Source organism: Brachyistius frenatus, unplaced genomic scaffold, assembly GCF_029030835.1.
Source record: "Brachyistius frenatus isolate BFR_SWC_R1_liver_20210118 unplaced genomic scaffold, ASM2903083v1 Contig_172, whole genome shotgun sequence".
Taxonomy (NCBI): Eukaryota; Metazoa; Chordata; class Actinopteri; family Embiotocidae; genus Brachyistius; species Brachyistius frenatus.
Genome location: NW_027210771.1, coordinates 471,290 through 498,967, shown reverse-complemented (window position 1 = coordinate 498,967; position 27,678 = coordinate 471,290). Strand labels below are relative to the sequence as shown.

The 27,678-nt window shown below is 44.6% G+C and overlaps 2 protein-coding genes across 2 annotated transcripts; one reads left to right on the top strand and one right to left on the bottom strand.

Moving 5' to 3' along the window:
• Nucleotides 1-1,666: 1,666 nt before the first annotated feature.
• Nucleotides 1,667-22,602, top strand: pkn3 (protein kinase N3). Its single transcript, XM_069717329.1, has 22 exons — nt 1,667-1,935; nt 5,704-5,980; nt 6,336-6,505; nt 6,904-7,027; nt 7,204-7,355; nt 9,653-9,875; nt 10,000-10,182; nt 11,134-11,243; nt 13,440-13,583; nt 13,831-13,906; nt 14,215-14,374; nt 16,000-16,090; nt 16,183-16,244; nt 16,714-16,783; nt 16,990-17,081; nt 17,715-17,891; nt 17,969-18,031; nt 20,586-20,662; nt 20,845-20,987; nt 21,857-21,964; nt 22,061-22,141; nt 22,231-22,602. Exons 1-22 carry the CDS (start codon nt 1,888-1,890, stop codon nt 22,429-22,431), a joined length of 2,832 nt encoding a protein of 943 aa, XP_069573430.1. The 5' UTR covers nt 1,667-1,887; the 3' UTR covers nt 22,432-22,602.
• A 1,458-nt stretch (nt 22,603-24,060) lies between these two features.
• On the bottom strand, nt 24,061-26,886 carry zdhhc12b (zinc finger DHHC-type palmitoyltransferase 12b). The gene is made up of 5 exons (XM_069717330.1): nt 26,459-26,886; nt 25,648-25,787; nt 25,399-25,491; nt 24,551-24,717; nt 24,061-24,460 (listed from the first exon to the last, which is right to left on the bottom strand). The coding sequence occupies exons 1-5, from the start codon at nt 26,553-26,555 to the stop codon at nt 24,145-24,147; spliced, it is 813 nt and encodes a 270-aa protein (XP_069573431.1). The 5' UTR covers nt 26,556-26,886; the 3' UTR covers nt 24,061-24,144.
• Between the last annotated feature and the right edge of the window lie 792 nt (nt 26,887-27,678).

Below are 27,678 nucleotides of genomic sequence, written 5' to 3'. Positions count from 1 at the left end.
TTGAACTCAAACTTAAGAGTCCACACTAAAAATGCTGGTTTGAAAATAACCCAGTTTGTATTCTTTAGTAACCCTGCGCTGGGCCAAAAAGGGACCGAGCCAGTCTGGGGTTATTATAAACCAACAGGGTTGGGTTTCGTATTCAACCCGCCATGGTGGGTCATATTTTCTACACAAAAAAATGGGTAAAAATGTCTACTTTGTTGAATTAAAGCTCTCAAAAACGGGTTAAAAAAATACTACTCAAATTCTGGGTTGTCAGTTCCACTTAATAAATGACATTGTATTTCAGTTGACTTCTGAATTAAAAGATGCATCAATGAAATACTATTTTTATGAAATCATGAAACAAGCACATAATGTCCCAGCTGTTTTATTTATTGCCTCAAACAAACAATATAATCATAAGGAATTTAACATTCTAATACATTTAATTTAATGAATACAACAGTATTACATTATGTACAAATTAATTAATATATTACATTACATTACATTTCATTTCATCTAGCTGACGCTTTTATCCAAAGCGACTTACAATAAGTACATTTCAACCATGAGGGTACAAATTCAGAACAACAACAATCAAGAAAGTACCATTTTCTTCAAGATAGACAAACTTCAAAGTGCCATCAGTAAGTGTCATTTTAAGTTCTCCTATTCAAGGTATAAAGTGAGAGAGAGACGGAGAGACACTGAGAGACACTCAGGTCATCTGTCTGTATGATTGAAGGTTGTGAAACTATTACCTTAAGACTTCCATCAATTTAGTCATTTTCATTTGTTTCATTACTTGACATATTCTGTAAAATCACAAATTAAAAGCAAATATTAATACATAATAAATATAGGCTGAATACTTTTGTCAGTTATAAATTGTATCAGAGAAAATTCTGTTTTTTTTGTTTTTGTCATCTACTTCCTATTCAATGGACTTGCGTATGAAACAGAGCCAGCTTCTCATATAGAGTCTGTTTTAATGTTTGGACGAGTCAACAGTCACTCATTCAGTTTCTGAGCCCAAACAGTTATTTCCACTCACTTTTTTCTGTCCTTCACAGAAACACAGGAGCAGATTATTCTACAGAGCAGAAACTATGACCTCTCACAGGAAACACAACAACAACCAAACCCCAAAGTACTTTTATTTACATGGCAAATAAGAGCCAGTCCACCCCGCCCACTCTGAGTGAAGCTCAGTGTGTCTTCATAGATTTCTCCAGAAGACTTTCCCATGGAAAAAAGAGCCTCAGTCAACAGGCAGGATCTCCGCCTTCAGCTAAAAAAAAAAAAAAATCTGGTTTCATAGTTCACATAGACTCTCTTTAAAATATTAATTTATTGTTTGACAGTAAGAGGAGCCAAAGGAAGTCTGTTCATAACCAATCTGAAAATTTTAACAGCTGTTTTTATCAATGAGTAAACAAAACAAAGATTAAAACCTGAAAAAACATCTAAATTATTAAACAGTGAATATTAATTTCATCTGTTTATTTCTACCAGACAGGAGAAGCAAAGGGCCACCTGAACGCATCATCAGCATAACTCGGCAGGTGCATCAAATGATCAAATCTGATTGGCTGCTGCGGGCCTCTGTCGTTACCGGCCGCCAACCAATCAGGACGCAGTCCACTGACGCCGGGGTCGACGTCGCCTCGAGCCCGTGCCGAAGTGAATTCAAACTTTAGTCCAGATTTGTTTCCAGTCCGGGATGAAACCCGCGGTGAGGCGGTGAGTGAGAGCAGCTTCAGCCGCCGGTCAGAGCGTCACGTCCCGCCGTCAGAGCACCGCGGATCGTCGTGTCCGTCCCCCCGGACCTCCTTCACTGGCTCTCGGCCCTGAAGAGGACCGTTGGCGGTCAGATCGTCGGACATTGCCGCCGTTTGAATGTCCAGCGGTGAACTGACAGCCACCATGTCCGGGTTATCATTACAGGTAACTCCTTTCAAAACTCCCCAGGTGATGTTTTAGTCACAAAGCAGACATCGCGTGCCGGCTTTCCGCCTCTGTTACCTGTCGCACAGGTGAGTTAAATGCTGCACTGGATTTACCTGTTCGTCCTGTTTCATCACTGACTTACTCTGGTTCTCTTAGACCCCAAACACCTGAGCTGACACTTGGAGTCACCTTTTTATTTTTATTTTATTACAAAGGTTGTTGGCTCACATGTTTTTGTGGAGTTTTTTTCTGAGCAAACACCCACAACCTGCTGGTTTGGAGGAGAAAGTTATCCTGTCTGACATGCTGGTGAAAGGGCACTTTATAAGTTTCTATCATTTCAAATTATGATTAACAATTTGGAGCCTGGTGGTGTGTTTTGGTCTAAATCTAAAACCAGCAGGTCTACTGTGTCTTCATTAGATCAGACTGAGGACAGGGACAGGTAGGCTTGTTTTGATTGCCAGGAGGTGTGTCTGTCAGGTGATACACAGGATAATAGAAATTAATACATACAAAGGACAGACTAGCTCAGCAGCTGATGTGTCTGCTGACAAAATGAAAGAGTGTGGTTTCCTATTTGTGGTGAACTACGGAGATGATGATGATGATGGTAATATCGCTTTAAATTCAGTCAGTGATATTACTTTGATTATTGTCTTGTGTTCTTGATCATATTTATTTAATAGTGTCAGAAACATCTTTCACCATTAACACAGCATGTCGAGCTCTATATGAACAACTGTACAAACCCTTAATAAGCTGGAGCCACATCATTATCACGAGTCTTTTTTCAGAAAGATTAACAGAATACCAGGCGAAGAAGATGGAGCGTTTTAATCAATAGATCCAACAAAGATGTTTAATAACTTATAGAAAACATACAGTTTAAGCAGGAAAAGTAAAGCGAGGATGTCCTTAAGCACACCGACATTAATGATTTGTATTTGTCAGTAATTTCATAGAGTAAAGAAAAATACCTAAATTCTGAAAAAGAGCTCCAGTTGTGCCGGTTCAGTGTGTGAAGGTTGTTCCTGGTCTAATTCTCCCAAAGTTCGGTGTGTCTCCTCATGTGATGCTGATCAGGACTCTGCAGGTTCAGACCCTCTGCTGCAGATCTGCTGCAGATCTGCTGCAGGTGTATGTCTCTGCATGGATCTCTGTGACTCTGGATGGATGTTGGTCTTGTTGTTTTGCTGCAGGGTGAATGGTGGACTGATCAGATGCCTCGTGGTGTTTGTGTGGAGCCATTCACACCACAGTTATTGGAAATGTGTGTGGAGAGTTATGTAACTGTGTCTCAATCTGAATATGTAGTCACATTTATAAATGTGGGACAATCTCTATTCAGTTTGCAGCACACACATCTGTAAACGCACACACACACATCTGTAAACGCACACACACATCTGTAAATACACACACATCTGTAAACACACACACACACACACACATCTGTAAATATACACACACACATCTGTAAACACACACACACACACATCTGTATATACACACATATGTAAACACACACATCTGTAAATATACACATCTGTAAATACACACAAACACCCCCCCCCACACACACACATCTGTATATACACACACACATCTGTTAACATGCACAAACACACATTTGGAAATACACACACAAATACATCTGTAAACACACACGCAGATGTGTACATTACAGCTGGTGTTCCAGATGACATCCTCTACACTGAACTACTGTGATGGACGAAGAGATCACACATTTGGGTGGATTGATATGAATTAGATGGTCAGAATATTAGGAACGCCTCTCGGTGGAACTTCAACAGAAACAGAACAGTCTGTAAAACAACGTTTAAATAAATCAGCTCCTCAAACACGCTGAACATCAGGACCGGCGTGAAGGGAGTGTTTGTATTGTTCTGTGTGAGTCACAGTGTCTCTCATCAGTGTACGGAGGCATTATGAAATGATGACTGTCAATGAAAACAGTTGTACAAAACAACTCAACAAATAAAACCTGGTTGTTAAAGGCAAATATTTCATCATCCAGCAATTTGGAGAAAATAGGAGCTGCTGAGAGGATTTACTGTCCTGTTGTTTCAGATGACTAAAAAGTGGACCTGGTTTATTTATTATTAATGTCCTGTTTCAGAGACATCTCACACCAACATGTTCACACTGGGTGTTTAACAGCTGACCAGGTACAACAGATTAAAACCACTCCTACAGGTCCTTTTCTGTTGAAGACTCTCAATGTGTGTCATCCTGTGTTAGAGCGCCTCCTGTGGGAGAGTACTGGGTAATTATTTGAAAGTGTAGGTATTTATGAGACGGCTTCACTGCACCACAGCAGGCAGTCCTCCGTCAGACTGAAACGAAGTTCAAAGACTGAGTCTAAAACACTCACTCTGCTGCAGCTGATTGATTCTGTTTGTGTTGTGTTAAGTTAGTTAGTTTTTAAAAGGGAGTGTCTCTGTTTGAACAGCTTTCATGTCCAACAAGGAAATAACCCGAAATCACAGGAGTCACGACAGGTTGGTGACGTCAGATTAATGACCTGAAAGAACCGAAACGATAGATAGATAGATAGATAGATAGATAGATAGATAGATAGATAGATAGATAGATAGATAGATAGATAGATAGATAGATAGATAGATAGATAGATAGATAGATAGATAGATAGATAGACAGATAGATAGATAGATAGATAGATAGATAGATAGATAGATAGATAGATAGATAGACAGACAGACAGACAGACAGACAGACAGACAGACAGATAGATAGATAGATAGATACAGACAGACAGACAGACAGACAGACAGACAGACAGACAGATAGATAGATACTTTCATTTATGCATTAAAAAAAAACACAATTTCCATATCAGATTGATCATTTTAGTTTTGGAATCAAGTATATATAAAACCACAGACTGTTTATAAAAGTGTTCGTAGCTTCAGGTCTGTAAAATGATTCCGATCCAGAAGTGTCTTCAGCTGCAATACCAGCGAGTGCCACTAGAGGTCGGCTCCAAAAAGCCTCCGGCTCCATAGACTCCCATTCAACTTCTCTCATCAAATCCAAAGTGAATAAAATGTGTCCATCAGTTCTCTCGGTGTTGTTAGCTGAAGTCATTTCTGCATCGGCCTCATTGTTCCGACCTGGAAGCTACGAACACGTTTACATCCCGTCTGTGAGCAGCAGCTGTTTCCTCTGCACCCGTCTGTCTGAGCTCAGAAGCTCAGACGTTTTCTGGGTGTTTTTATTAAAGACTAAATGAATTGAATAATGAAAAAAAAAATAACTTTGATACTAAAAACCTTCCTGACACCGACAGGGATTTAAATGAAAATATCTTCTTCTCTTTTCCCACCAGGGGGAGCCATTGTGGCGTTGCTGTAGTTGATAAACCTTTGGTGCTGTTTAGTTTAACATCCTTCCTACTGGTTCCTAACAGTCCGTGGGACTTCTGTCTTTTTTTGGAGGCATTAATCGAAGGTTAGGTTTAGGTTTACATTTTTCCCCCTTTAAATATCCTATACTGTGGAATGAGCGATTATAATGTTAGATATTAATTGGAATTTAGTTCCCCAACAGTTTCACATGTGTTCAGAAAGACTGTGATGATGTGAGTAACAAAAACAGCTCCCACAATGAATGGTATTAACATGATTTCACAAAGTGTAATCCAGACAGCTTGTCACATGACGCATAAAGGATTGAATATGATATTAAGATGTACAGCGACGTCCTGGTGTCTTTCTCCAGAGCGGGAAACTGCAGGATCTGGATGAGTGGGACATCCTGGACCCGGAGTTCCAGCAGCGGTTGGAGGACGCTCGTACGCTGCTCAGGCAGGAGATCCAGCGGGAGCTGAAGATCAAGGATGCTGCGGAGAGGATGCGGCGGGCCGTCACCAGCCGCAAGAGCGCAGCCGACGTGGAGGGCCAACTCAAGGTCTCCAGCCGCAAGCTGGAGAAGCTGCACTGGCAGCTGCAGGAGCTCAACGCGCGGTCCATGGCCACCGAGAAGGACGGCGCCACAGGTGACAGAAACCTCACAGGGTCTTTTCTTATGTTAACGGAGAATCTCCCCAACAATCATCTTAATATTGAAACTCCAGGGACCTCATTCATAACGAAATCTGGAGAGAAAAACAATGAGTGGGAATCAGCAGTCTGTGCTGTTTCAATCCTTGTTCACGCAGGGCTTCATGAAGGCCGGTTCATTACCAGGAGCTCATGAGGAGGAGCTCCAGCTGGAGAAGTTCCTCCTTCGTTTCTTCTTCTACTCCCATCTTCTCTGTGTGAAATAAATTCAACGGAATCTGATACTCATACTATTGAACAGATTTAAATCATATCCCATCATGTGTCCCACGTTTTTGTTTTCATAAACAGGTTGCTGTGAGGAAGAGGAGAGCCAATCAGCAGAGTCGTGTCAGTGGGAGGACGTGACATCACCGCTGGCAGGCCGAGTGAGAACCCTAAAGAAACAACTTACCATGGAGACCAAAGTGAAACAGGGAGCGGAGAACATGATCCACACGTACTCCAACAGCTCAGTGAAGGTACACACACACACACACACACACACACACACACACACACACACACACACACACACACACACACACACACACACACACACACACACACACACACACACACACACACACACACACAGTGAGTCTGGTATCAGTTCCAGCAGCTTCTGAGTTATTTCTCTTATTTTTCTCTGATACGTTCCGACAGCTCAGAGAACTGAAGGATGAGTTCAACCACCTCATGATTCAGAAGAAAACAATAATGAAATAAGTCTGATGTTTACATTCCTTCATGTGGGGCTTTGATGGTTTTACGGTCGACTGAACAGACACTTTTTCGATTCAGCTTGTCATTACACAATCTGCACTTTTACCTGCTGAACCACGCTGTTGTTTTTAATATGAGCTGCTTTGATCTTCAGGACAGGAAGATGCTGTCGACGGCTCAGCAGATGTTGCAGGACAGCCGCACCAAGATCGAGCTGCTGCGCATGCAGATCATCAAAGTCAGTCAGGCCAGAGACGGAGAGCGGGACGGCCCACACGGTAAATCTGACCTCTGACCTCTCACATGAAAGTTCTGTCGTAATGAGGACGGCTGCTCCTCAGTAAGTTTGAACGGTTGTAATGCGACAAATTGATCAAAAACCCAAGTGGCTGTGGAAACTAATAATGAGGATGATGATGATGATGTCGACCACCACCTGCTCCGCCTGCCTCAGGTCCCCCGGTGGAGGTGATCAGTCCTCGGGAGCTGCGGGTGGATGAACTCATGCACCACATGAAGATCGAGTCCGCTGTAGCAGAAGGTGCTAAAAACGTGGTGAGACAACTGAGTGGTCATAAGATCCAGGACCGCCGCGTGCTGGCAGAGGTGGGTACCTGCAGGATCATCATCATCATCATCATCATAATAATAATGATTTTATATCTCAGGATGGTCCTCACTGAGTCAGAGTTATAAACTGTAGCGTCACTTCAACTGAGTCAGCTTGATTTATGAAATGCAAATCACTGTTGGAGCTGATGTAAATGTTCCAGGTCCAGTCAGGCAGCCGTGTGTGTGTGTGTGTGTGTGTGTGTGTGTGTGTGTGTGTGTGTGTGTGTGTGTGTGTGTGTGTGTGTGTGTGTGTGTGTGTGTGTGTGTGTGTGTGTGTGTCTGTGTGTGTGTGTGTGTGTGTGTGTGTGTGTGTGTGTGTGTGTGTGTGTGTGTGTGTGTGTGTGTGTGTGTGTGTGTGTGTGTGTGTGTGTGTGTGTGTGTCTGTGTGTGTGTGTCTGTGTGTGTGTGTGTGTGTGTCTGTGTGTGTGTGTGTGTGTGTGTGTGTGTGTGTGTCTGTGTGTGTGTGTGAACTTTCAAAGTGAAAAATCTTTGTGATGAACTGTGTCCACTGTATTCAATTCTGTTTCTTGACAAAATATCACAACAAAAATACTTTTATCAGACATCTAATGTGGGAAATGTGTTTTGACTAGATGACATCAAAGTTACCAAAACAAAACATTACAGAGTCACAATATCCTTTTTTATTTATTCACACACAATGTAATATTGTCCTTAAATCCCCTTATTTGATGTTATAAACTGGTATTTAAACCATAGTAGCTGTTTACACACTTACTGCATGAGCAGGTATCTGCTGTGGGACGCATAAAGATGAAGATTATTACAGATGGAAATTATTACAGATGGAAATTATTACACCTGGCGGCACTGATTAGACAGAATGACCAACATTGTATACGTTAGCCGACAGGGCTAGCATTAGCTAAAGAAAACATAACTCTCGTCTTTTTTCTGAACATAAACCGAACAGACTTAACATGAAACGAGCCGTTAAAACCGCCCTGTTAGTCACACCGCCCCCTACTGGCCTACTGGCCACACCGCCCCCTGCTGGCCACACCGCTCCCTGCTGGCCACACCGCCCCCTGCTGGCCACACCGCCCCCTGCTGGCCACACCGCTCCCTGCTGGCCACACCGCCCCCTGCTGGCCACACCGCTCCCTGCTGGCCACACCACCCCCTGCTGGCCACACCGCCCCCTGCTGGCCACACCGCTCCCTGCTGGCCACACCGCCCCCTGCTGGCCACACCGCTCCCTGCTGGCCACACCACCCCCTGCTGGCCACACCGCCCCCTGCTGGCCACACCACCCCCTCCTGGCCACACCGCCCCCTGCTGGCCACACCACCCCCTACTGGTCACACCGCCCTCTGCTGGCCAAACCCCCCGCAGCTGGCCACACCGCCCCCTGCTGGCCACACCGCCCCCTGCTGGCCACAGGTGAGGCAGACTTTAGAGTAAATTCATATTATAGCTGTTTCTCTATTCTGTCACTGCTCTCAACCAGTTCACAGACAATTAATACGAAACAAATTTACATTTGTTAAACAAAAACAAAACAAAAAATAAAAAGTGACCTTTTTTTTTTTTTTTTGTGCGTCACATAAACATATATAAACACACATCCCGTTACGTCCCATTCAGTCTCTCAGTATTACAGCAGTCTAAACACCGGCTAATGTTAAACTAATTTCATTCATTTAAACTAATTTCAGTTCACAACTCAATCAAATAACACATCTTAACATAACAGTACAGTAACAAATATTGAGCTCTTTGGAGGGCGCTCATATCTTACAACGATTAATTTACTGTTTTCTCAAACATCTATTCCTTTGTTGCGTTTCGCGCAACACGAAACTAAGCGAGTGCCTTTCAAAATAAAAGCGTTAAAAAATGAAAACAGGAAACAAGACCGTGAGAACTCAAAATAATATTAATAATATTAATAATGCTACAATATGCCAAAGACACCTCCTGTTAATCAAGTTCATCTTAGTGAGCATTAATGAACTTCCATTCTGTGTGTGAATTATCAAAAAATATACCACACCAGTCAGCACGGGACCATCTACAAACTGTGAAATGTAGGTACGTACAGGTGAGTCACACCTGAGGCAGGATATGAGGTCAGTGAGGTAACTTCAGGTTTAACTGTGGGAAGGCTGGTCCACTTCTCAACAGGGTGCGTCGCCATGGTAACTGATGCAGCAGATCTAGCTTGCTCTAGAGCAGGTTAAGTACGACATAACGGATGAAAACGTCGCCGACAGACCGATCAGTTCTCTGTGAAAACGTGGTGGAGCTCTGTGTCCTGTGTCCCTCAGGCCCAGGCTCGAATGCAGGAGTCCTCCCAGAAGGTGGACCTGCTGCGTCTCTCCCTGGAGAGACGTCTGAGCGAGCTGCCTCAGGACCATCCCACACGGGCGGCCATCAGAGAGGAGCTGGTGTCGGGAACCTCACCGACCTACGGCACGCCAAAGAAACACACCAGAGTCTCATCGTCCGCCTCCTCCTCTTCCTCCTTCTTCAAACCGGCCTGTCTGACAGGTTCCTACTTTAAAGCTACTGCATTTAAAAACACATTTTTAACATCTCATGTGACCTCAGTGTTTAGAGGGATGCCGGTAGGTTTTTCTCATGTTTGAACTGGTAATGAAACGCTGTCCCTCAGGTCGGTTAGAAGTATGTTTGATGGGTTGCCAAGACCTGCTGGAGTCGGTTCCGGGCCGCGGCCGCGTGACCAGCATCCCGTACACGCCTGGAAGCGTCTCGGACGGGAGGGCACTGAAGATGAGAGCCGGGCTGTCTGGACGCGGCGGCAACGGGAGGAGCAGCAAGGCGGACGACCTTTCCAGTAAGTCGACGCTCGGCGGTGAGATTTACACTAGATCTTTGTTTTTATTTATTTACATACGTTGATACGAACCTGGCCTGAACTCCCGTAAATGAAACCCTCTGAACCCCGAGCAGTTTCCGGGTGTGTTTTGCTGCTGTCCCATGTTTCCTCCCCGTGTCTCCATGGAAACCACAGCATCACGGATGACAGCAGGGAGAACTCAGACATGTCTGTGTGCATGAGAACACAGTGAGAACGTCAGAAACCACAGAGGATGAAAAATCATGTCAATTACAAAAATTAACAAAAGATGAAATACTGTCCAACATTTTTCTAAGTGTTACTGATATTGTAAGAAAAAAAGGGGGCGGGGCTCCAGCTGTTACTGTTGGTCTGAGCTGAGTCCTTGAAGTCTTCCCACTGAACAGAGGTGTTTTTTTTTAATGTTTTTTTTACACCATCTGGATCCAGCAGTTTATTTTTGGAGATTTACATCAAACATCACTGTTTTAAACTCAGATTTGTGTTAACTGCACATTTATTAGTTCAAGACCTATCAGAAATTTCTAATTAATTTCTATTTTTATAGTTTCTGGCTGATAAATGGTAGAATTGGGGGGTTCAGAGATTTAAAGCATCGTGAAATTTAAAATCTGTTTATTTAATAACAGTTGGATGTTGTTCAGACTTCCTGGAACAGAGACTGAAATTACGCTGTATTTTTATTTCTAACTGCAGACTACAGAATTAAATTTTTTTTTTAAAATGAAACTGTCCTCTGCTGCTTTTGCTTTATAAAAACAGGTTTTTGATTTCTAAGTTTTTGAGCTGCAACAAGTTTGAGAACTGATAAGCTTCCAGTCGTGTAGAAGAAATTTTGATGAAACTTAGCAAATTTGTTGTGTGTGTGTGTTCATGGCAGAAAACTCATGTAGTTTTTTTTACTCGTTCGTATCCTTTGTGTTGCAGCGGAGATCAGCGCTGTCCTGAAGGTGGACAACAGAGTGGTGGGACGCTCCCACTGGAGACAGATGGGTAAAGAGGCCTGGGGCCAGAGCTTCAGCATTGAACTGGAACGGGTCAGTTGCTTTCAATTCACACAGTGACTCACACGAAAGACTTAAATACATCTCTGATGTAGGTCAGCAGCACTAAAGTCAGCTCATTTCTGAAGAGGCTCAAATATTCTCCTCTAAGACCTGATGAATATTTGTAATTATTACCATTAAAGAAGCTCGTCATGATGTTGTCTGGAGAGGGTTTAAGAATACAGAAAATTAGGGATAACATTTAACTAATGTGTAAAATTATTTACAAGCTTTCTTTTTTATCATCTCTAACGTCTCCTGTGAGCTCAATCCTCCTCTCGGCTGTAGGACTGGTTCTGCTCATCCTCCACCAGCTGACAGATCCCTCTCTGTTGCTTTTAAAGAAATCTTTAAGATGTTCAAGTCATTTAACTCGTATGTTTCGATGCAGTCACAAAATGAATCTACAATCAACAAAAAAAGAAACACAAAGATTTTATTTTAAGTAAAAGATCTAAGACTGCTTCTAGGCACACAAAAGGTTTATTTTTCTAATGAATGAGGGATTATTTTCAGATGGACCTCCAGAAAACTAATAAGAAGGAGTGACTTTAGCTAACAACACCGAGATAACTGATGGACACATTTTATTCACTTTGTATTTAATGAGAGAAGTTGAATGGGAGTCTATGGAGCCGGAGGCTTTTTGGAGCCGACCTCTAGTGGCACTCGCTGGTATTGCAGCTGAAGACACTTCTGCATCGGAACCATTTTTCAGAGCTGTAAACTACAAACACTTTTATAAACAGTGCGATGTAAGAAGCTAAACGCTGACCCTACCGTAGGTACAGTGACTTTCTTGTCTTGATATTTTATCACAAACTGTCCTGTCAGTCAGTGAACATGTCTGAGAACAGTAACTCTGACTTCTGACTCTTTGAGTTTTTGATTTTGTCCACCTCCTGCTCCCCATGTGTAATCCTGCTGCTAATCCTCAGATCTAATCTGGCTTTAAACACACACACACACACACACACACACACACACACACACACACACACACACACACACACACACACACACACACACACACACACACACACACACACACACACACACACACACACACACACACACACACACACACACACACACACACACACACACACACTGAGGACTTCTAATAATCGTCTCTGGTTTACTGACTCATGACATTTTAAAGGGCCGGTCAGGGATGGTACACACACAGGTCAGTTTACCAGTCGTACGCAGCTGTATGATGTCCTCTGTAGGAGTCTTTTCTCGAGTGAGAAAAGAAACTTGACGATGTCATAGTGATGTCATCAGGGTTTCTAAGAGAGAGCCTGCTTTACAAACTGGAGACGGTGACTGTGTTTACCTGCACAGGTTAGACCAGGTTACGTTTGGTTCTCCAGGAAGCTGATTTTATTCTTATTTTTTAATTAAAATTTCTATTTGAACAGAACTGAAATGTATCATCGTGTAAAACATGATGATGATGATGATGATGAACATGATGTTCCCATTTTAACGAGGGTGAAAAGGGCAAAGAATAAAGTAAAAATAACTTAAAAGTACACACTATGTAAATAGTACACATAAAATAAAAGTTAAAAGGAAAAGAAATTAGAAAATATGAACACTGAATTGAGGAATAGCTAAAAGAACCATTTTAGATTACGTAAAATCTGTTTTAAATGAGGATGCAGTATCAATCCAGGATGTCAGAGAGGAACTTGGGTATCGGAGGAGGAGCTGGACCGAGCGTAGCTTTCTCTCGTATACACATAACCAGTTAGACTGCAGAGGTGGACGGTGAGGCTGGAGGACAAACCAGAAGATGGCACGCAGCGCTGCATCCTTGAATTAACAACACGTCCCTTTTATGTGGTTCGTAGAAGTTTTTAGCCTCGAAGCAATTTTCTTGTTCTTCTCCAGCTCCCATTGCATTAAAATATGTACATGCGTTACAAACATTCACATGAGTGGAAGATTTGTAAGAGAGTGTATTATTGGATGGCATAGATCCAACAGAACCACTTCATTATTAGAGCCATTACAGAAGTCTGTTTTAAAAGAATTCATGAACAATTAGTAGGATGCAGTTACTGATTCCTGTTTCACATGTTATCCACCTGTGGTGCACCGAGCTGCTTGGAAATATCTCTCGCTGAAATATGAACTGACGAGCATTCATAAATATTTGTTTTCTGTGTGCTGATGAAGTCCCGCGAGCTGGAGATCGCTGTGTACTGGAGAGACTGGCGAGCGTTGAGTGGGGTGAAGTTCCTGCGGCTTGAGGACTTCCTGGATAACCGACGACACGGCATGTGTCTGCAGCTGGAGCCGCAGGGCATCCTCTTCATCGAGGTCCTTCATCTCATCTTCAGACACACTTCACTCACTGCTGTGATCCTGCAGGAGCTTTAAAATCAAAATGAAACCATCCATAAGACACAATTAGTTCCAAATCTGTCCATCACATTCTCTATTTCTTATTTTATTACCACCAGAAATATAGAAAGAGTAAGATGTTGTGGCTGAATTAAACCCATCAGGACCAGAACCTCCATCAGTTCTGGACCTGAGCATCACCAGCTCCTCTCTTCATCTCCAGGTGACCTTCATCAATCCGGTCATCGAGCGGCGCTCCAAACTCCAGAGACAGAGGAGAATCTTCCCCAAAGAGAAAGGTTCATTCATTCATTCATTCATTCATTCATTCATTCATTCATTCATTCATTCATTCATGCTGTGTCAGGTCTTTTGATCATATGAACTGTATTAATATTCTTTTTCTCCACACGGGATTTTCAGGCGTTTTTAGATGGAGTCCTGTTCTGTGTCTAACTAACAGTGCTCTTCCATGTTAGGACTCACTTCTCACCCAACAAAACATCTGCAGCTTTAATTATTTTACCCAGAAATCAACGTGTTTTCATGTCAGCCAGCACACTTTTGTGTTTGTGCAACAATCTTCAACCTTCCTTCCTCCTCCCAGGGAAGGACTTCCTGCGTGCCGCCCAGATGAATATGAACTTTGCCACCTGGGGTCGTCTGATGATGAGCATCCTGCCTCCCTGCAGCTCCCTGGAGCCCATGAGCCCTCCGTTAGCGGCGCTTCCCTCCGGCCCAGCGTCGTCCAGCACCTCTCCAGCACGGTAAGGCTCGGCGCCGTCTGAGGACGCCATGATGACCCAGAAGCACCTCTGTGTCACATCCATTAGAGAGCAGTCGGGAAAGAGAGATACTTCTGGCCTTGTGTCTCCCCGAAGGCCCGAGGACGCGTTTGGACCCGCTCAGATAACTCAGCGAAGCCTGTTAGCAAAGTTTTCACTGAGCTGCAGTCAGAGTTTGTAGAATAATAGTTCCTGAGGTCATTAAAAAGAGTTTCTTTTAACTCTGTAGTTTGTGCTCGGCTGTGGTTTAAAAACTATAAACACACATCAGCGAGCTGCACCGCTGCTTCATTACCATCAACACGCGCACGCGCACGCACACACACACACACACACACACACACACACACACACACACACACACACACACACACACACACACACACACACACACACACACACACACACACACACACACACACACACACACACACACACACACACACACACTGAGGACTTCTAATAATCGTCTCTGGTTTACTGACTCATGACATTTTAAAGGGCCGGTCAGGGATGGTACACACACAGGTCAGTTTACCAGTCGTACGCAGCTGTATGATGTCCTCTGTAGGAGTCTTTTCTTGAGTGAGAAAAGAAACTTGACGATGTCATAGTGATGTCATCAGGGTTTCTAAGAGAGAGCCTGCTTTACAAACTGGAGACGGTGACTGTGTTTACCTGCACAGGTTAGACCAGGTTACGTTTGGTTCTCCAGGAAGCTGATTTTATTCTTATTTTTTAATTAAAATTTCTATTTGAACAGAACTGAAATGTATCATCGTGTAAAACATGATGATGATGATGAACATGATGTTCCCATTTTAACGAGGGTGAAAAGGGCAAAGAATAAAGTAAAAATAACTTAAAAGTACACACTATGTAAATAGTACACAAAATAAAAGTTAAAAGGAAAAGAAATTAGAAAATATGAACATTGAATTGAAGAGTAGCTAAAAGAACCATTTTAGATTACGTAAAATCTGTTTTAAATGAGGATGCAGTATCAATCCAGGATGTCAGAGAGGAACTTGGAGATCACACACACACACACACACACACACACACACACACACACACACACACACACACACACACACACACACACACACACACACACACACACACACACACACACACACACACACACACACCCCTCCTGCTGCCCCACATAGTCAGTAGAGCAGCTAATGTGGATGAATCCATCAGAGGAAGTATCCCAAACTACTTTTGTTCTCCGGTTGGATGAGTTACTGTCTGAAATCGTTTTAAAAGGTTTCAACTCTCCAACAATCAGTTGAAGGCAGAAAACATTTAACTAAACATTAAATGTCAGTCTGAATGCTTTCAGCAGCGGCACCAGTTTTTTTTTTGGGGAGGAAACGACTCTGTCTCATCTTTATAAAAACGAACATTAATATTTGATCATATCCAGGTCAGTTCAGGTCAGGGAGTGTCTACAGTGACACACTGATGAAAAGAGAGATATTTAAAAACTTCAGCCTGATTCAGTTTAATGTCCAAAATCACTTTACACATCGATGATCTCCGGTCGGTTAGACTACAGGACTCAGTGGTGGACAAACAGTCTCTTCTTCTGTCTTTTTCAGAGACGCTGCTGTAGGAAGTCTGAGCTTCTCGGAGGATCCATCCGGTCGGTCTCCACATCGCACACGGAGGACCAGGAAGGACTCTCCACTGGTGAGCGACAGTTTACTTTGTAAAAATAGTTCTTCCATTCGTCACGGTTCTGTTGTCCTGAGAGTTCTGGTTGATGTGAGTTTGTCTCTCAGTCCCCCAGAAACGACAGGAGTCCACAGCTCAGGAGACACCCGTCGGCTCCGTCCCCTCCACAGTACGTCACAGTCACTGTTGTTGTTGTTTTGATCCTTTCAGTGTCCCTGTAGCTGATGTTGTGTTTTATCTACGGTGGCCCTGAGGGTCAAACGCAAAAACACTTCACAAACCGGACAGCGTAGGACATCACATGTTGTTTGTGATTGGACAGAACTCAAATCAATCTGCTTGTGTTTTTACGTGTAGTGAAATGTTTTTGCGTTTGACCCTCAGGGCCACCGTAGCTATCAGACTAAAAAAACCTTTGTACAAATGTATTTGTTGTATTTTAAGATCATTGAAAATGAAAACTCCCTGAGTGTGTTCCCTATTCTGTTTCACATTTAAACAAGCTATAAGACTAAAAAAGGTTCTCGACTCAGTGGAACATTTGAGTTCTGACTCAGCAGATGTAAATTAAGAAGAGTTTAGTAAGTGAAGGAGTTTGCAGCAGCTGAGCGGTGGTGTTCCTCTGTGTTCTCCTGCAGCGGTGATGGAGGACTGCAGATGGATGACTTCAGGTGTATCTCGGTCCTGGGAAGAGGTCACTTTGGAAAGGTACTTGTAGACGTCGCTCTCCTGTACTGCAGCACCGTACTGCAGCATTTGGACCAGAAAATACGAGTTTAAAATGCAGACGGTGTTCCCAGTCGGTGTCATGTCTCTGCAGTCACTTCCTGCCTCAGGTGAAGGCGAATGTCTTTAAAAAGATTTGAAGGTGAATAATGAATGAAGCCCCCCTCCTCTCCTGTAACTGATCCCAGGTGCTGCTGGCGGAGTACAAGAAGTCGAGCAAACTGTACGCCATCAAAGCCCTGAAGAAAGGCGACATCGTGACACGTGACGAAGTCGACAGGTGAGCGACTTCTCACCTTGATGATTTACAAAGAAAGACCAGCAGCGCACCGGGCTGCATCTGTAGGAAGGTGGTAGAAGTGTCCGTGAGTGCAGACTGGATGCAGGAGATCAAATGTTGAAACTGAGAGATTTTATTGTTTTTTTAATAAAAATATATACTCATTTGTGGTCGCAGCGATGAACTGTGTTCACAGACGATGGTCTTCAGAAGTGTTCCTGAGCCCATGCAGTGATTTCCACTCCAGAATAGTGTTTTTAATGCAGTGCTGCCTGAGGGCCGAAGATCACCACCATCCAATAATAGTTTCCATCCTTGTCCCTTGTGTTCAGAGATTTCTCCAGATTCTCTGAATCTTTTAATGATATTATGAACTGTAGACGATGAAATCCACTAATTCTTTGTAGTTTTATGTTGAGGAACATTATTCTTAGATTGTTGCACTATTTGCCCACACAGTAGTCTGGGAGGAGGTAGGAAATAGTTTTGGAAGTAAGTACAAATGTGTGTGTGTGTGTGTGTGTGTGTGTGTGTGTGTGTGTGTGTGTGTGTGTGTGTGTGTGTGTGTGTGTGTGTGTGTGTGTGTGTGTGTGTGTGTGTGTGTGTGTGTGTGTGTGTGTGTGTGTGTTTCAGCCTGATGTGTGAGAAGAGGATCTTCGAGGTGATCAACGTCTCTCGTCATCCCTTCCTGGTGAACCTGTACGGCTGCTTCCAGACGGCCGACCACGTGTGCTTCGTGATGGCGTACTCGCCCGGAGGAGACCTGATGACTCACATCCACACCAGCATCTTCACAGAGTCTCAGACCCGGTGAGCTCACGGCGACCCAGAGCTGCAGCAGCATCAGTACCGGACGGTGGAGTCACCTGTCGCCTCTCTGTTCTCAGGTTCTACTCCTCCTGTGTGCTGCTCGGACTCGAGTTCCTCCACCACAACAAAATAGTCTACAGGTGAGTCCCTCTAACGTCCATCATGGACGGATGTCTGGAGCACGGGCTGTTCTATGTGTTGATGATCTGTTCTCTGTGTTGATGATCTGTTCTCTGTGTTGATGATCTGTTCTCTGTGTTGATGATCTGTTCTCTGTGTTGATGATCTGTTCTCTGTGTTGATGGGCTGTTCTCTGTGTTGATGATCTGTTCTCTGTGTTGATGATCTGTTCTCTGTGTTGATGATCTGTTCTCTGTGTTGATGGGCTGTTCTCTGTGTTGATGATCTGTTCTCTGTGTTGATGATCTGTTCTCTGTGTTGATGGGCTGTTCTCTGTGTTGATGATCTGTTCTCTGTGTTGATGGGCTGTTCTCTGTGTTGATGGGCTGTTCTGTGTTGATGATCTGTTCTATATGTTGATGATCTGTTCTCTGTGTTGATGATCTGTTCTCTGTGTTGATGGGCTGTTCTCTGTGTTGATGATCTGTTCTCTGTGTTGATGATCCGTTCTATGTGTTGATGATCTGTTCTCTGTGTTGATGGGCTGTTCTCTGTGTTGATGATCTGTTCTATGTGTTGATGATCCGTTCTATGTGTTGATGATCTGTTCTCTGTGTTGATGGGCTGTTCTCTGTGTTGATGATCTGTTCTCTGTGTTGATGATCTGTTCTATGTGTTGATGATCTGTTCTCTGTGTTGATGGGCTGTTCTCTGTGTTGATGATCTGTTCTCTGTGTTGATGATCTGTTCTCTGTGTTGATGATCTGTTCTATGTGTTGATGATCTGTTCTCTGTGTTGATGATCTGTTCTATCTGTTGATGATCTGTTCTCTGTGTTGATGATCTGTTCTCTGTGTTGATGGGCTGTTCTCTGTGTTGATGATCTGTTCTCTGTGTTGATGGGCTGTTCTCTGTGTTGATGATCTGTTCTCTGTGTTGATGATCTGTTCTCTGTGTTGATGATCTGTTCTATGTGTTGATGATCTGTTCTATGTGTTGATGATCTGTTCTCTGTGTTGATGATCTGTTCTCTGTGTTGATGGTCTGTTCTATGTGTTGATGGTCTGTTCTCTGTGTTGATGGTCTGTTCTATGTGTTGATGGTCTGTTCTATGTGTTGATGGTCTGTTCTCTGTGTTGATGGTCTGTTCTATGTGTTGATGGTCTGTTCTATGTGTTGATGGTCTGTTCTATGTGTTGATGGTCTGTTCTCTGTGTTGATGATCCGTTCTCTATGTTGATGGTCTGTTCTATGTGTTGATGGTCTGTTCTATGTGTTGATGGTCTGTTCTCTGTGTTGATGGTCTGTTCTATGTGTTGATGGTCTGTTCTATGTGTTGATGGTCTGTTCTATGTGTTGATGGGCTGTTCTCTGTGTTGATGGGCTGTTCTGTGTTGATGATCTGTTCTATGTGTTGATGGTCTGTTCTATGTGTTGATGGTCTGTTCTATGTGTTGATGGTCTGTTCTATGTGTTGATGGTCTGTTCTCTGTGTTGATGGTCTGTTCTATGTGTTGATGGTCTGTTCTATGTGTTGATGGTCTGTTCTGTGTTGATGGTCTGTTCTATGTGTTGATGGTCTGTTCTATATGTTGATGGTCTGTTCTATATGTTGATGATCTGTTCTATGTGTTGATGGTCTGTTCTATGTGTTGATGGTCTGTTCTATGTGTTGATGGTCTGTTCTATGTGTTGATGGTCTGTTCTATGTGTTGATGGTCTGTTCTATGTGTTGATGGTCTGTTCTATGTGTTGATGGTCTGTTCTGTGTTGATGGTCTGTTCTGTGTTGATGGTCTGTTCTGTGTTGATGGTCTGTTCTATGTGTTGATGGTCTGTTCTATATGTTGATGGTCTGTTCTATGTGTTGATGGTCTGTTCTATGTGTTGATGGTCTGTTCTATGTGTTGATGGTCTGTTCTATGTGTTGATGGTCTGTTCTGTGTTGATGGTCTGTTCTATGTGTTGATGGTCTGTTCTATGTGTTGATGGTCTGTTCTGTGTTGATGGTCTGTTCTATGTGTTGATGGTCTGTTCTATGTGTTGATGGTCTGTTCTATGTGTTGATGGTCTGTTCTGTGTTGATGGTCTGTTCTGTGTTGATGGTCTGTTCTGTGTTGATGGTCTGTTCTATGTGTTGATGGTCTGTTCTATGTGTTGATGGTCTGTTCTATGTGTTGATGGTCTGTTCTATGTGTTGATGGTCCGTTCTATATGTTGATGGTCCGTTCTATGTGTTGATGGTCCGTTCTATATGTTGATGGTCTGTTCTATGTGTTGATGGTCTGTTCTATGTGTTGATGGTCTGTTCTATGTGTTGATGGTCTGTTCTGTGTTGATGGTCTGTTCTATGTGTTGATGGTCTGTTCTATGTGTTGATGGTCTGTTCTATGTGTTGATGGTCTGTTCTGTGTTGATGGTCTGTTCTATGTGTTGATGATCCGTTCTATGTGTTGATGATCCGTTCTATGTGTTGATGGTCCGTTCTCTGTGTTGATGATCCGTTCTATGTGTTGATGATCCGTTCTATGTGTTGATGGTCCGTTCTATGTGTTGATGGTCTGTTCTCTGTCAGAGATCTGAAGTTGGACAACCTGCTGATGGACGCGGACGGCTTCATCCAGATAGCAGACTTTGGTTTGTGCAAAGAAGGTGAATCAACGGGAGTTTAATGTCCAAGTTTTGCTAACTTTGATTTAATCAGATTTGCTGCTCGTTGTGACCTCAGTGTCATTAATAATGAAGGTCAGCCTCAGTGTATTCCTGAGAATGAACTAAAGGTGGATGATTGTTGTTACCAGCTCTGACTGAGTGTGTCGCCGTGCTGTGTGCAGGAATGGGCCACGGAGACCGGACGTCCACCTTCTGTGGGACTCCGGAGTTTCTGGCTCCAGAGGTGCTAATGGACAACAACTACACCCGCTGTGTGGACTGGTGGGGGCTGGGGGTGCTGGCCTACGAGATGCTGGTGGGAGAGGTGAGTGTGCAACCCGGCGGAGGGAGTTTTCAAACAGGACGACTGTTTTAAAGGTCACAGTTTGTTTGTGTGGAGGTCGGACCTTCCAGATGAGGATTTGTGTATCAGAGTTGATCTGTCCAGATAAAACATCACCGTTTTTAATCACTCCCACAGCTGCCTTGGTTGCAGCAGGCAGATGTTGTCATAAAATACAAAAATACAAAATATATGTTAATATATATTATATAATATAAAAATAGGCACAATTTCTTACAGTCCTTAAATCCAACACATCAGGAGTGTGTGTGTCTGTAGAAAAGAGTAATTATCTTCACTATCTGGATAAACAAATACACATTACTCACTATTTATATAATAATAATAATAATAATAATAATAATAATAATAATAATTAATAATAATAAGGTAATCAAAATGCGATGTAACTCTTAGAGGAGGACAACAGAGGTAACTACTGACTTAAAGGACCCAACAGGGACAGTTTAGTCCTGAACTATTGGAGCTGCAGGAGTCTTCCAGTGGGCCTGGACATCTGTTGCCATGGTAATTAATTGGCTACTGACTGTGTGCTGCAGAGACTTTTCCACTTTTTCTTTTCTTGTGCAACCACAGCAGCTGTGTGTAAATAAAAACAGATGTTTTATTTGGAGGGATGAACTGAGGGAGCTGCAGGTGGACGACTGACAGCAACGTCACTTTATCGCTTCATCGTTCTATAAAAATATCAGTTCCAGCCACTTGAAGGTTTCCTTTCTGTTCTGACCATCTTCTAGTTCTCGTATCTGCTAACGTAGTGTTGAGTCAGTGTTCAGGTGGGATGCAGACACACCTGTGATCTAGCCGTGCTGTGACGCTGCTCCTTTTAGTCTCCGTTCCCAGGTGATGATGAGGAGGAGGTGTTCGACAGCATCGTTAACGACGACGTGAGCTACCCTCGCTTCCTGTCGCCAGACTCCGTGTCCCTCATGCAGAAGGTGACCACGCCTCCGCATCACATGGTCTCGTTCAGTGAGGTATCACCTGTGTTCTGTCGTACTGACTCCGCCCCCTGCTGCTCTCACCTGTTCCAGCTGCTGCAGAAGAAGCCTGATCTGAGGCTGGGAGCAGGAGAGGACGACGCCGCCGAGATCAAAGCACACCAATTCTTTCAGGTCAGTGTTCAGCTGCCTGTCAGACATGTTGCAGGGCGACAGGTAACCCGACGGATCTGTACAGCACTGACGTCTGACTGTGTCCTCAGGGGACAGACTGGGACGCTCTCCTGACCAAGAAGGCGAAGCCTCCCTTCCTGCCGGTGATCAGAGCGCCGCAGGACGTCAGTAACTTTGACGAGGAGTTCACGCGGCTGAAGCCGGTGCTCACGTTGCCCCGAGCGCCTTGCGTCCTCACCGCCGAGCAGCAGGACATCTTCGCCGACTTTGACTTCTCCTTCATGAGCTGACCGCAGTGACTCCAGCTCCTCTGATGAACACCGACCTGTCGCTCCGCTGCAGGACCTCCTGCTCGACTTTATCACTGTTTACATTAATGAAGCGATATATATATATTTCTTTTGTCAGTCCAAAGAACTTCTCTGTAAATATTTGTGATCTTAATGAAGAAAATTCAGCTGAAGGCCGTCGATGCTTCCGGTTCATATCTGGATGTTTTAGATGAAGAAGTCTCAACCACAGCAACACTGAATAAATGGATGAACGCGGGACTCTGACCAGGAAACTCCTCCTGAAACATTAATTATTTATTGATATACACCTTATTTCCAAAGTAGTAAAAAACATTGCATGACAATATTGCATAAAATTCAAAAGTACACAACATGAATTAAATGTTTGTTCGTGTAATCCGACTCACGACTCGTTCTGTCCAACGCAGCTCCTGAATATTAAACCCAACACGTTTATTGCTTTCTGACAGGGTCACTATTGCACAAGGAAAAGCTCATGAAAATACCAAACAAATATTGCTGTCAGCTAACGATCCTCTCGTCTCCCAGTTACACATTAAAACAGTCGTACAAAAATCTAAAGACGTTTTCTGGTTCAAAATAGTTTAAAAAAAAATATGTACAATATAAAATAGCTTGAGGTGGTGAAAGTCAAACCCTGCTGTACATCATGTTTCAGACCAAACACCTCGGAATGATCACAAGGAACACCAACAGGACCAGAACCCAACATCTGGATTGTCTACACATGCAGCTAAAACAAGTGGTTTTTCCTCACATATTATCATTTAACATGTTTAGAGAGTAAACGTCAGACTCGGTAACAGTCCAGCAGCCGGTCATGTGATCACATGACATCACTCCTCACATCAAAGATTCAGCGGAGGGAACGTAAACAGAGACGAGCTCCGGTTCACAGAACGCCACGACTTCACTGCAACACGGTGAACAGACGGTCTGTTCCAGGAGGAGACGGAGCAGCTGATTGGTTGTAAACGATTGATGAGGAGGTCACCTGCAGGGAGGAGGAGGGAGGAAGGATGAGGGTTATGGAACAACACCATAGATCAGAGCGGCACGTCGTCATCCAGGGGGGGCTCTCATGGCCACGCCCCTTTCTGAGGGAAAACACTGACAGAATCAGATGAAGTTGAGACTTTCCTCCAAACTGCTGCTTTAAACTAACCGGTTTAATAATAACGTCATGCCGAAGAGTTGCTGTGTCGTTAGTTGCTCCAACAATGACGTGATAGAAGGTCGCTACGGCAACGAGCTACCAGAGAGGAAGACATCCTGACGCTGTAGGTTTTAATGGAGGTCAGTCAGCGGTCAGAGAACAGCGCTGATGGGAGGTAACAGACTGAACAATAAAATAACTCGCTGGTAACGTGAACACCTGGAGACTCAGTCAGGTGAAGCAGAAGTCTGTTGGACACTTCTGGACACCGACGTGACCACGGAGACAAACTAAACTCTTCTATCTGTCCAGCCTGTTCAGTCCACGTATATTTAGTTGACATAAATAAACTGCGGTTTTGTAACATTATTTTACATTAAAGTCGACGCCGAGGGTCGTATGTTTTCCAACAAAAGGGGGCGGGGCCTGCTGACAGCCAGAGTTCCCGGATGTGGCAGTCTGATCTATAGAACCACCGTAAGGGTGAGCTGGTTCCTCCCTCCCACTGCAGCAGGTGTGTGTGTGAGGTGCTGCTACACCTGGTTGCTGCCCTCCCTGAAGTACACCTGCTCCCACACCACCGTGCCCCACACGCAGAAGAAGCCCCACAGGTTGCGGAGCGTCCCGCGGTCGAACGGGTTCTCGTCGGCGCCGCAGTGTTTGAGGTAGGAGATGCGGTGGCGCGACATGAACTCCCAGGTGGTGGTGTTGAGGGAGACCAGGTAGAGGTGGGAGCCGAGCAGCAGCAGCACGACGAGCGCCAGCAGCGCCAGCAGCACGGCCACGGCCAGCAGCGCGCCGTTGGTCCGCAGCCACGGCCGCCAGGATGGCGCCGGGCCGAAGCCCGTCCTGAGGAGACACACGGGGAGGAAGGGGGGGAGGGAAGCGGTGAGACGCTGCAGCGGTTGACTGATCCGGCAGAGCGGCCGTCGTACTCACCAGGCGATGTGCAGCCCCCACAGCAGCACCAGCAGCTGGACCGCCAGGTACAGCACGAACCAGCGGTGGTTCCTCTCGCCCACGCAGTTCTCGATCCAGGGACAGTGGTGGTCGTAGCGCCGCACGCAGTGCTGACACGTCTGGCAGTGCTTCGACCTCATCGGCTGCTGCTCGGAGCAAACGGGAAACATTCACACATCCTCGTTATCAAAAGATTCTGCTGTCCGTCATCAGCAGGAGGTGATGACCTGCTGGAGGTCTGCAGATGTTAGTTTACACATGTAGAGCGTCTTCAGCCTGCAGACATTAAAATGATCGTGTTGATGTGATCTGTAACTTTTACTCTTTACTTTCATGCTAGCGTGGGTGCAGTCAGTCAGTCAGTCGGTCAGTCAGTCTGCAGCAGGACCACTGGACACTTCATCAGCTGCTGTCTCTGCATCACATGATGTTTATGAGGGACACACAACCCGTCTGATATTCGACACCACTGACGGATCCACGAGTCCTGGACGACTTCAGATATCAAGTTTCACTGCTGCAGCACCACAGACAGGAAATGCATTATCAACAGAAGGATGTCTGTCTCCGTCCTGCCTCCTCTGTCTCTCTAAAACGATCACTTCTCTACCCCAGTGCATGCTGGGAAGCAACCAAACATGCTCCCCCAGTGCACTGGAGGATGTTGAGGTTCAGACCCAGCAATCACACGGATGCGTTTTATTCCCTCAAACTTTGCCTGCAGGTGTTTTAAAGCCAGCGGAGCTTATCAGAGCTTCAGCCTGAAGTCACGTGTGAATCGGTGTGAATGTTGTCATGCTGAAGAACGATCAGCTGACTCAGCGTACCTGCAGCAGACAGTGTCCACAGCGGCGCTGACGCAGCGACTTGGTGCTGGGTGGGATCATGTCCTGCTGCTCCTCCGTCACTCCCAACATGAACTGACACAGAACAGGAGACACACGGGTCAGAGGTCATTTACACTCCCACCACAGGAAGCAGTCAGAGAGCCAATCAGCTCAGAGAACAAACTCATGACGTGTTTACAAGCAGCTGCTTCACAGATGAACTCTGACAGAGATCACATGATGCATCACCTGCAGGTCTCTGTCGTCAGACAGGATGAAGCCGGGGTCCATCAGCGACACGGCGAAGTACAGCAGCACCGACATCAGCACCAGCAGCACGAACAGCACCGGCTGCACCAGCTGGTCCCGCTCCTCCTGCTTCCTCAGCTCTGAACACACAACAACACAACACCTGCATGTTCACCACATCACAGGTACCGACAGCATCCTTCAGACAGCAGCGGAGGGCCCAGAAAGTCCACTCAGCATTACACGTGGGCAGAAATAATACACAAAAATATAAACAAAATAATAATAAATAAAAAGGACTTAAAGTTACAAGAATGAAGGCTTAAATATCAATAAATAAAATTCTATAAAATCAAAAACACCAGCAATAAAAAATAATGATAAAAACTAAAGGCTACAAAACATTCCTCCAAATTAAAATCCAGATTAAAGACATATTTTATCATTTTATTTGTATATAAGAAGCAGGAGTTCTTTAAGGAACGTTTAACAGAAACAGAAGAAATAAAAACCTGAGTGACGTTTCAGTGCGTTTCAGTTAAGTCAGTCAAGAAAGATGACGTCATGATGTCATTACAGTGACAATTAAAAGTACATCTCTCGGTACATAAACGTCAGTGACGAACTGGTACCGGACATGTGGACGTTGATGACATCTGTAAGTGAGAATAAAAGTGGGCCCAGGATGTTTCTCTGAGGAACACCGTCATTAACAGGAAACACACCTGTATTTGAAATGGGGGTGTTCTGGTGGCCCACTCTGTTTGATGACGCGGTTCTGTTCACGGCAGGTGTGATAACGGCGACTCACCTGTGTCGTGCAGGAAGAGGATGAGCGTGACGACCCATGTCAGGACGACGTGCGCGGTTCTCACCAGGAAGCCGGAGCCGAACACATTCTTGAACATGACTCAGCTGCGGCGGTCCATCGCCGGCCGAACACGGAGCGGGACCGGGACGCTGCGGGGGGCCCGGGCCGGAGGGTCTCCCGACGAGCGAACGAACGGACGGTGATGTCGTCACAGAACTGACGGTTATCCTGCGAGGCGCTCAGCTGGCGCGCGCCGTTCGCGTTGTTTGTGTCGCGTGACTGAACTAACAACAGATATAAAGAATAATATGAGAATATGAAATGATAATTCAGGACCTGCTGACTACAGCAGGACCCCGCAGGTCGGAGCCAGCACGAACTGTCCGCTCCGTTAGAACCGGATTTGTTTTCTGTTGTGGTCGCTCTCCAGAGTCGGCCGTGATTGGCCAGTGTCGGTCACGAGACGGTCCACGGTACGGATGCGCAGGAGGGACAGAAGTGTTGAATATCCAGAAACGTGTTTACTTCTGAACGGGAAACACGTCAACAAATACCCAGTCACACAATACTGGATTTAACAAGTCAACAGCACCCTGATGGACAGGTCAAAGGTCAAAAAGGTCCAAGTTTAAAAAGACTTTCATTCATTTCCACACGAAGCAGCTCATTTATACGACGTCAGGTTTTGGACCCACAGGTACTTCTGAGTCCTTTTACAATAAATCCTCATTTAAAGATGTGAGTATTATGAAACAGTGAATTTCAGTCATTAGAAATAACACTGAACATGAAATGGAAGTTTGTGTTGGAGGGTCAGAAACCCTCTCTAGCTTTAAGATTAGACTCAAAACGTTCCTTCTTGATAAAGCCTATAGTTAGGGCTGGCTCAGGTAGACCTGAACCAACCCTTAGTTATGCTGTTATAGGCCGAGGCTGCTGGAGGACCTCGTTACATGCTGAGCTTCTTTTCTTTCCTCCTACTCTTTAACTGACTCATACCTCACCATCTTTTTCTCTCCCATAGTTTCTTCTTATTATCTGTTGTCTCCATTCAGTTCCTTCACTCGTGTAGTTTCTGTTCTTTCTTTTGCAGATGTCCCGTCATGGAGCTGCATGTCTCTGCTCTGCGCTTATCATCTCCACCAACAGTTCTTCTCTTGTATCTCTATGCTGTCCTTTTCTCTCTATGCTCTCCTCTCACCCCAACCGGTCGAGGCAGA

Bases quoted from the DNA above. Each gene is read 5' to 3' on its own strand.
- pkn3 (XM_069717329.1), top strand. From the start codon at position 1,888: ATGTCCAGCGGTGAACTGACAGCCACCATGTCCGGGTTATCATTACAG. The intron at 9,876-9,999 runs GTTCCTACTTTA...GCTGTCCCTCAG, and splicing joins CAAACCGGCCTGTCTGACAG to GTCGGTTAGAAGTATGTTTG. The intron at 11,244-13,439 runs GTCAGTTGCTTT...GTGCTGATGAAG, and splicing joins TCAGCATTGAACTGGAACGG to TCCCGCGAGCTGGAGATCGC.
- zdhhc12b (XM_069717330.1), bottom strand. From the start codon at position 26,555: ATGTTCAAGAATGTGTTCGGCTCCGGCTTCCTGGTGAGAACCGCGCAC. The intron at 25,788-26,458 runs GTGAGTCGCCGT...TTGTGTGTTCAG, and splicing joins CCTCTTCCTGCACGACACAG to AGCTGAGGAAGCAGGAGGAG. The intron at 25,492-25,647 runs GTGATGCATCAT...GTTCTGTGTCAG, and splicing joins CTGACGACAGAGACCTGCAG to TTCATGTTGGGAGTGACGGA.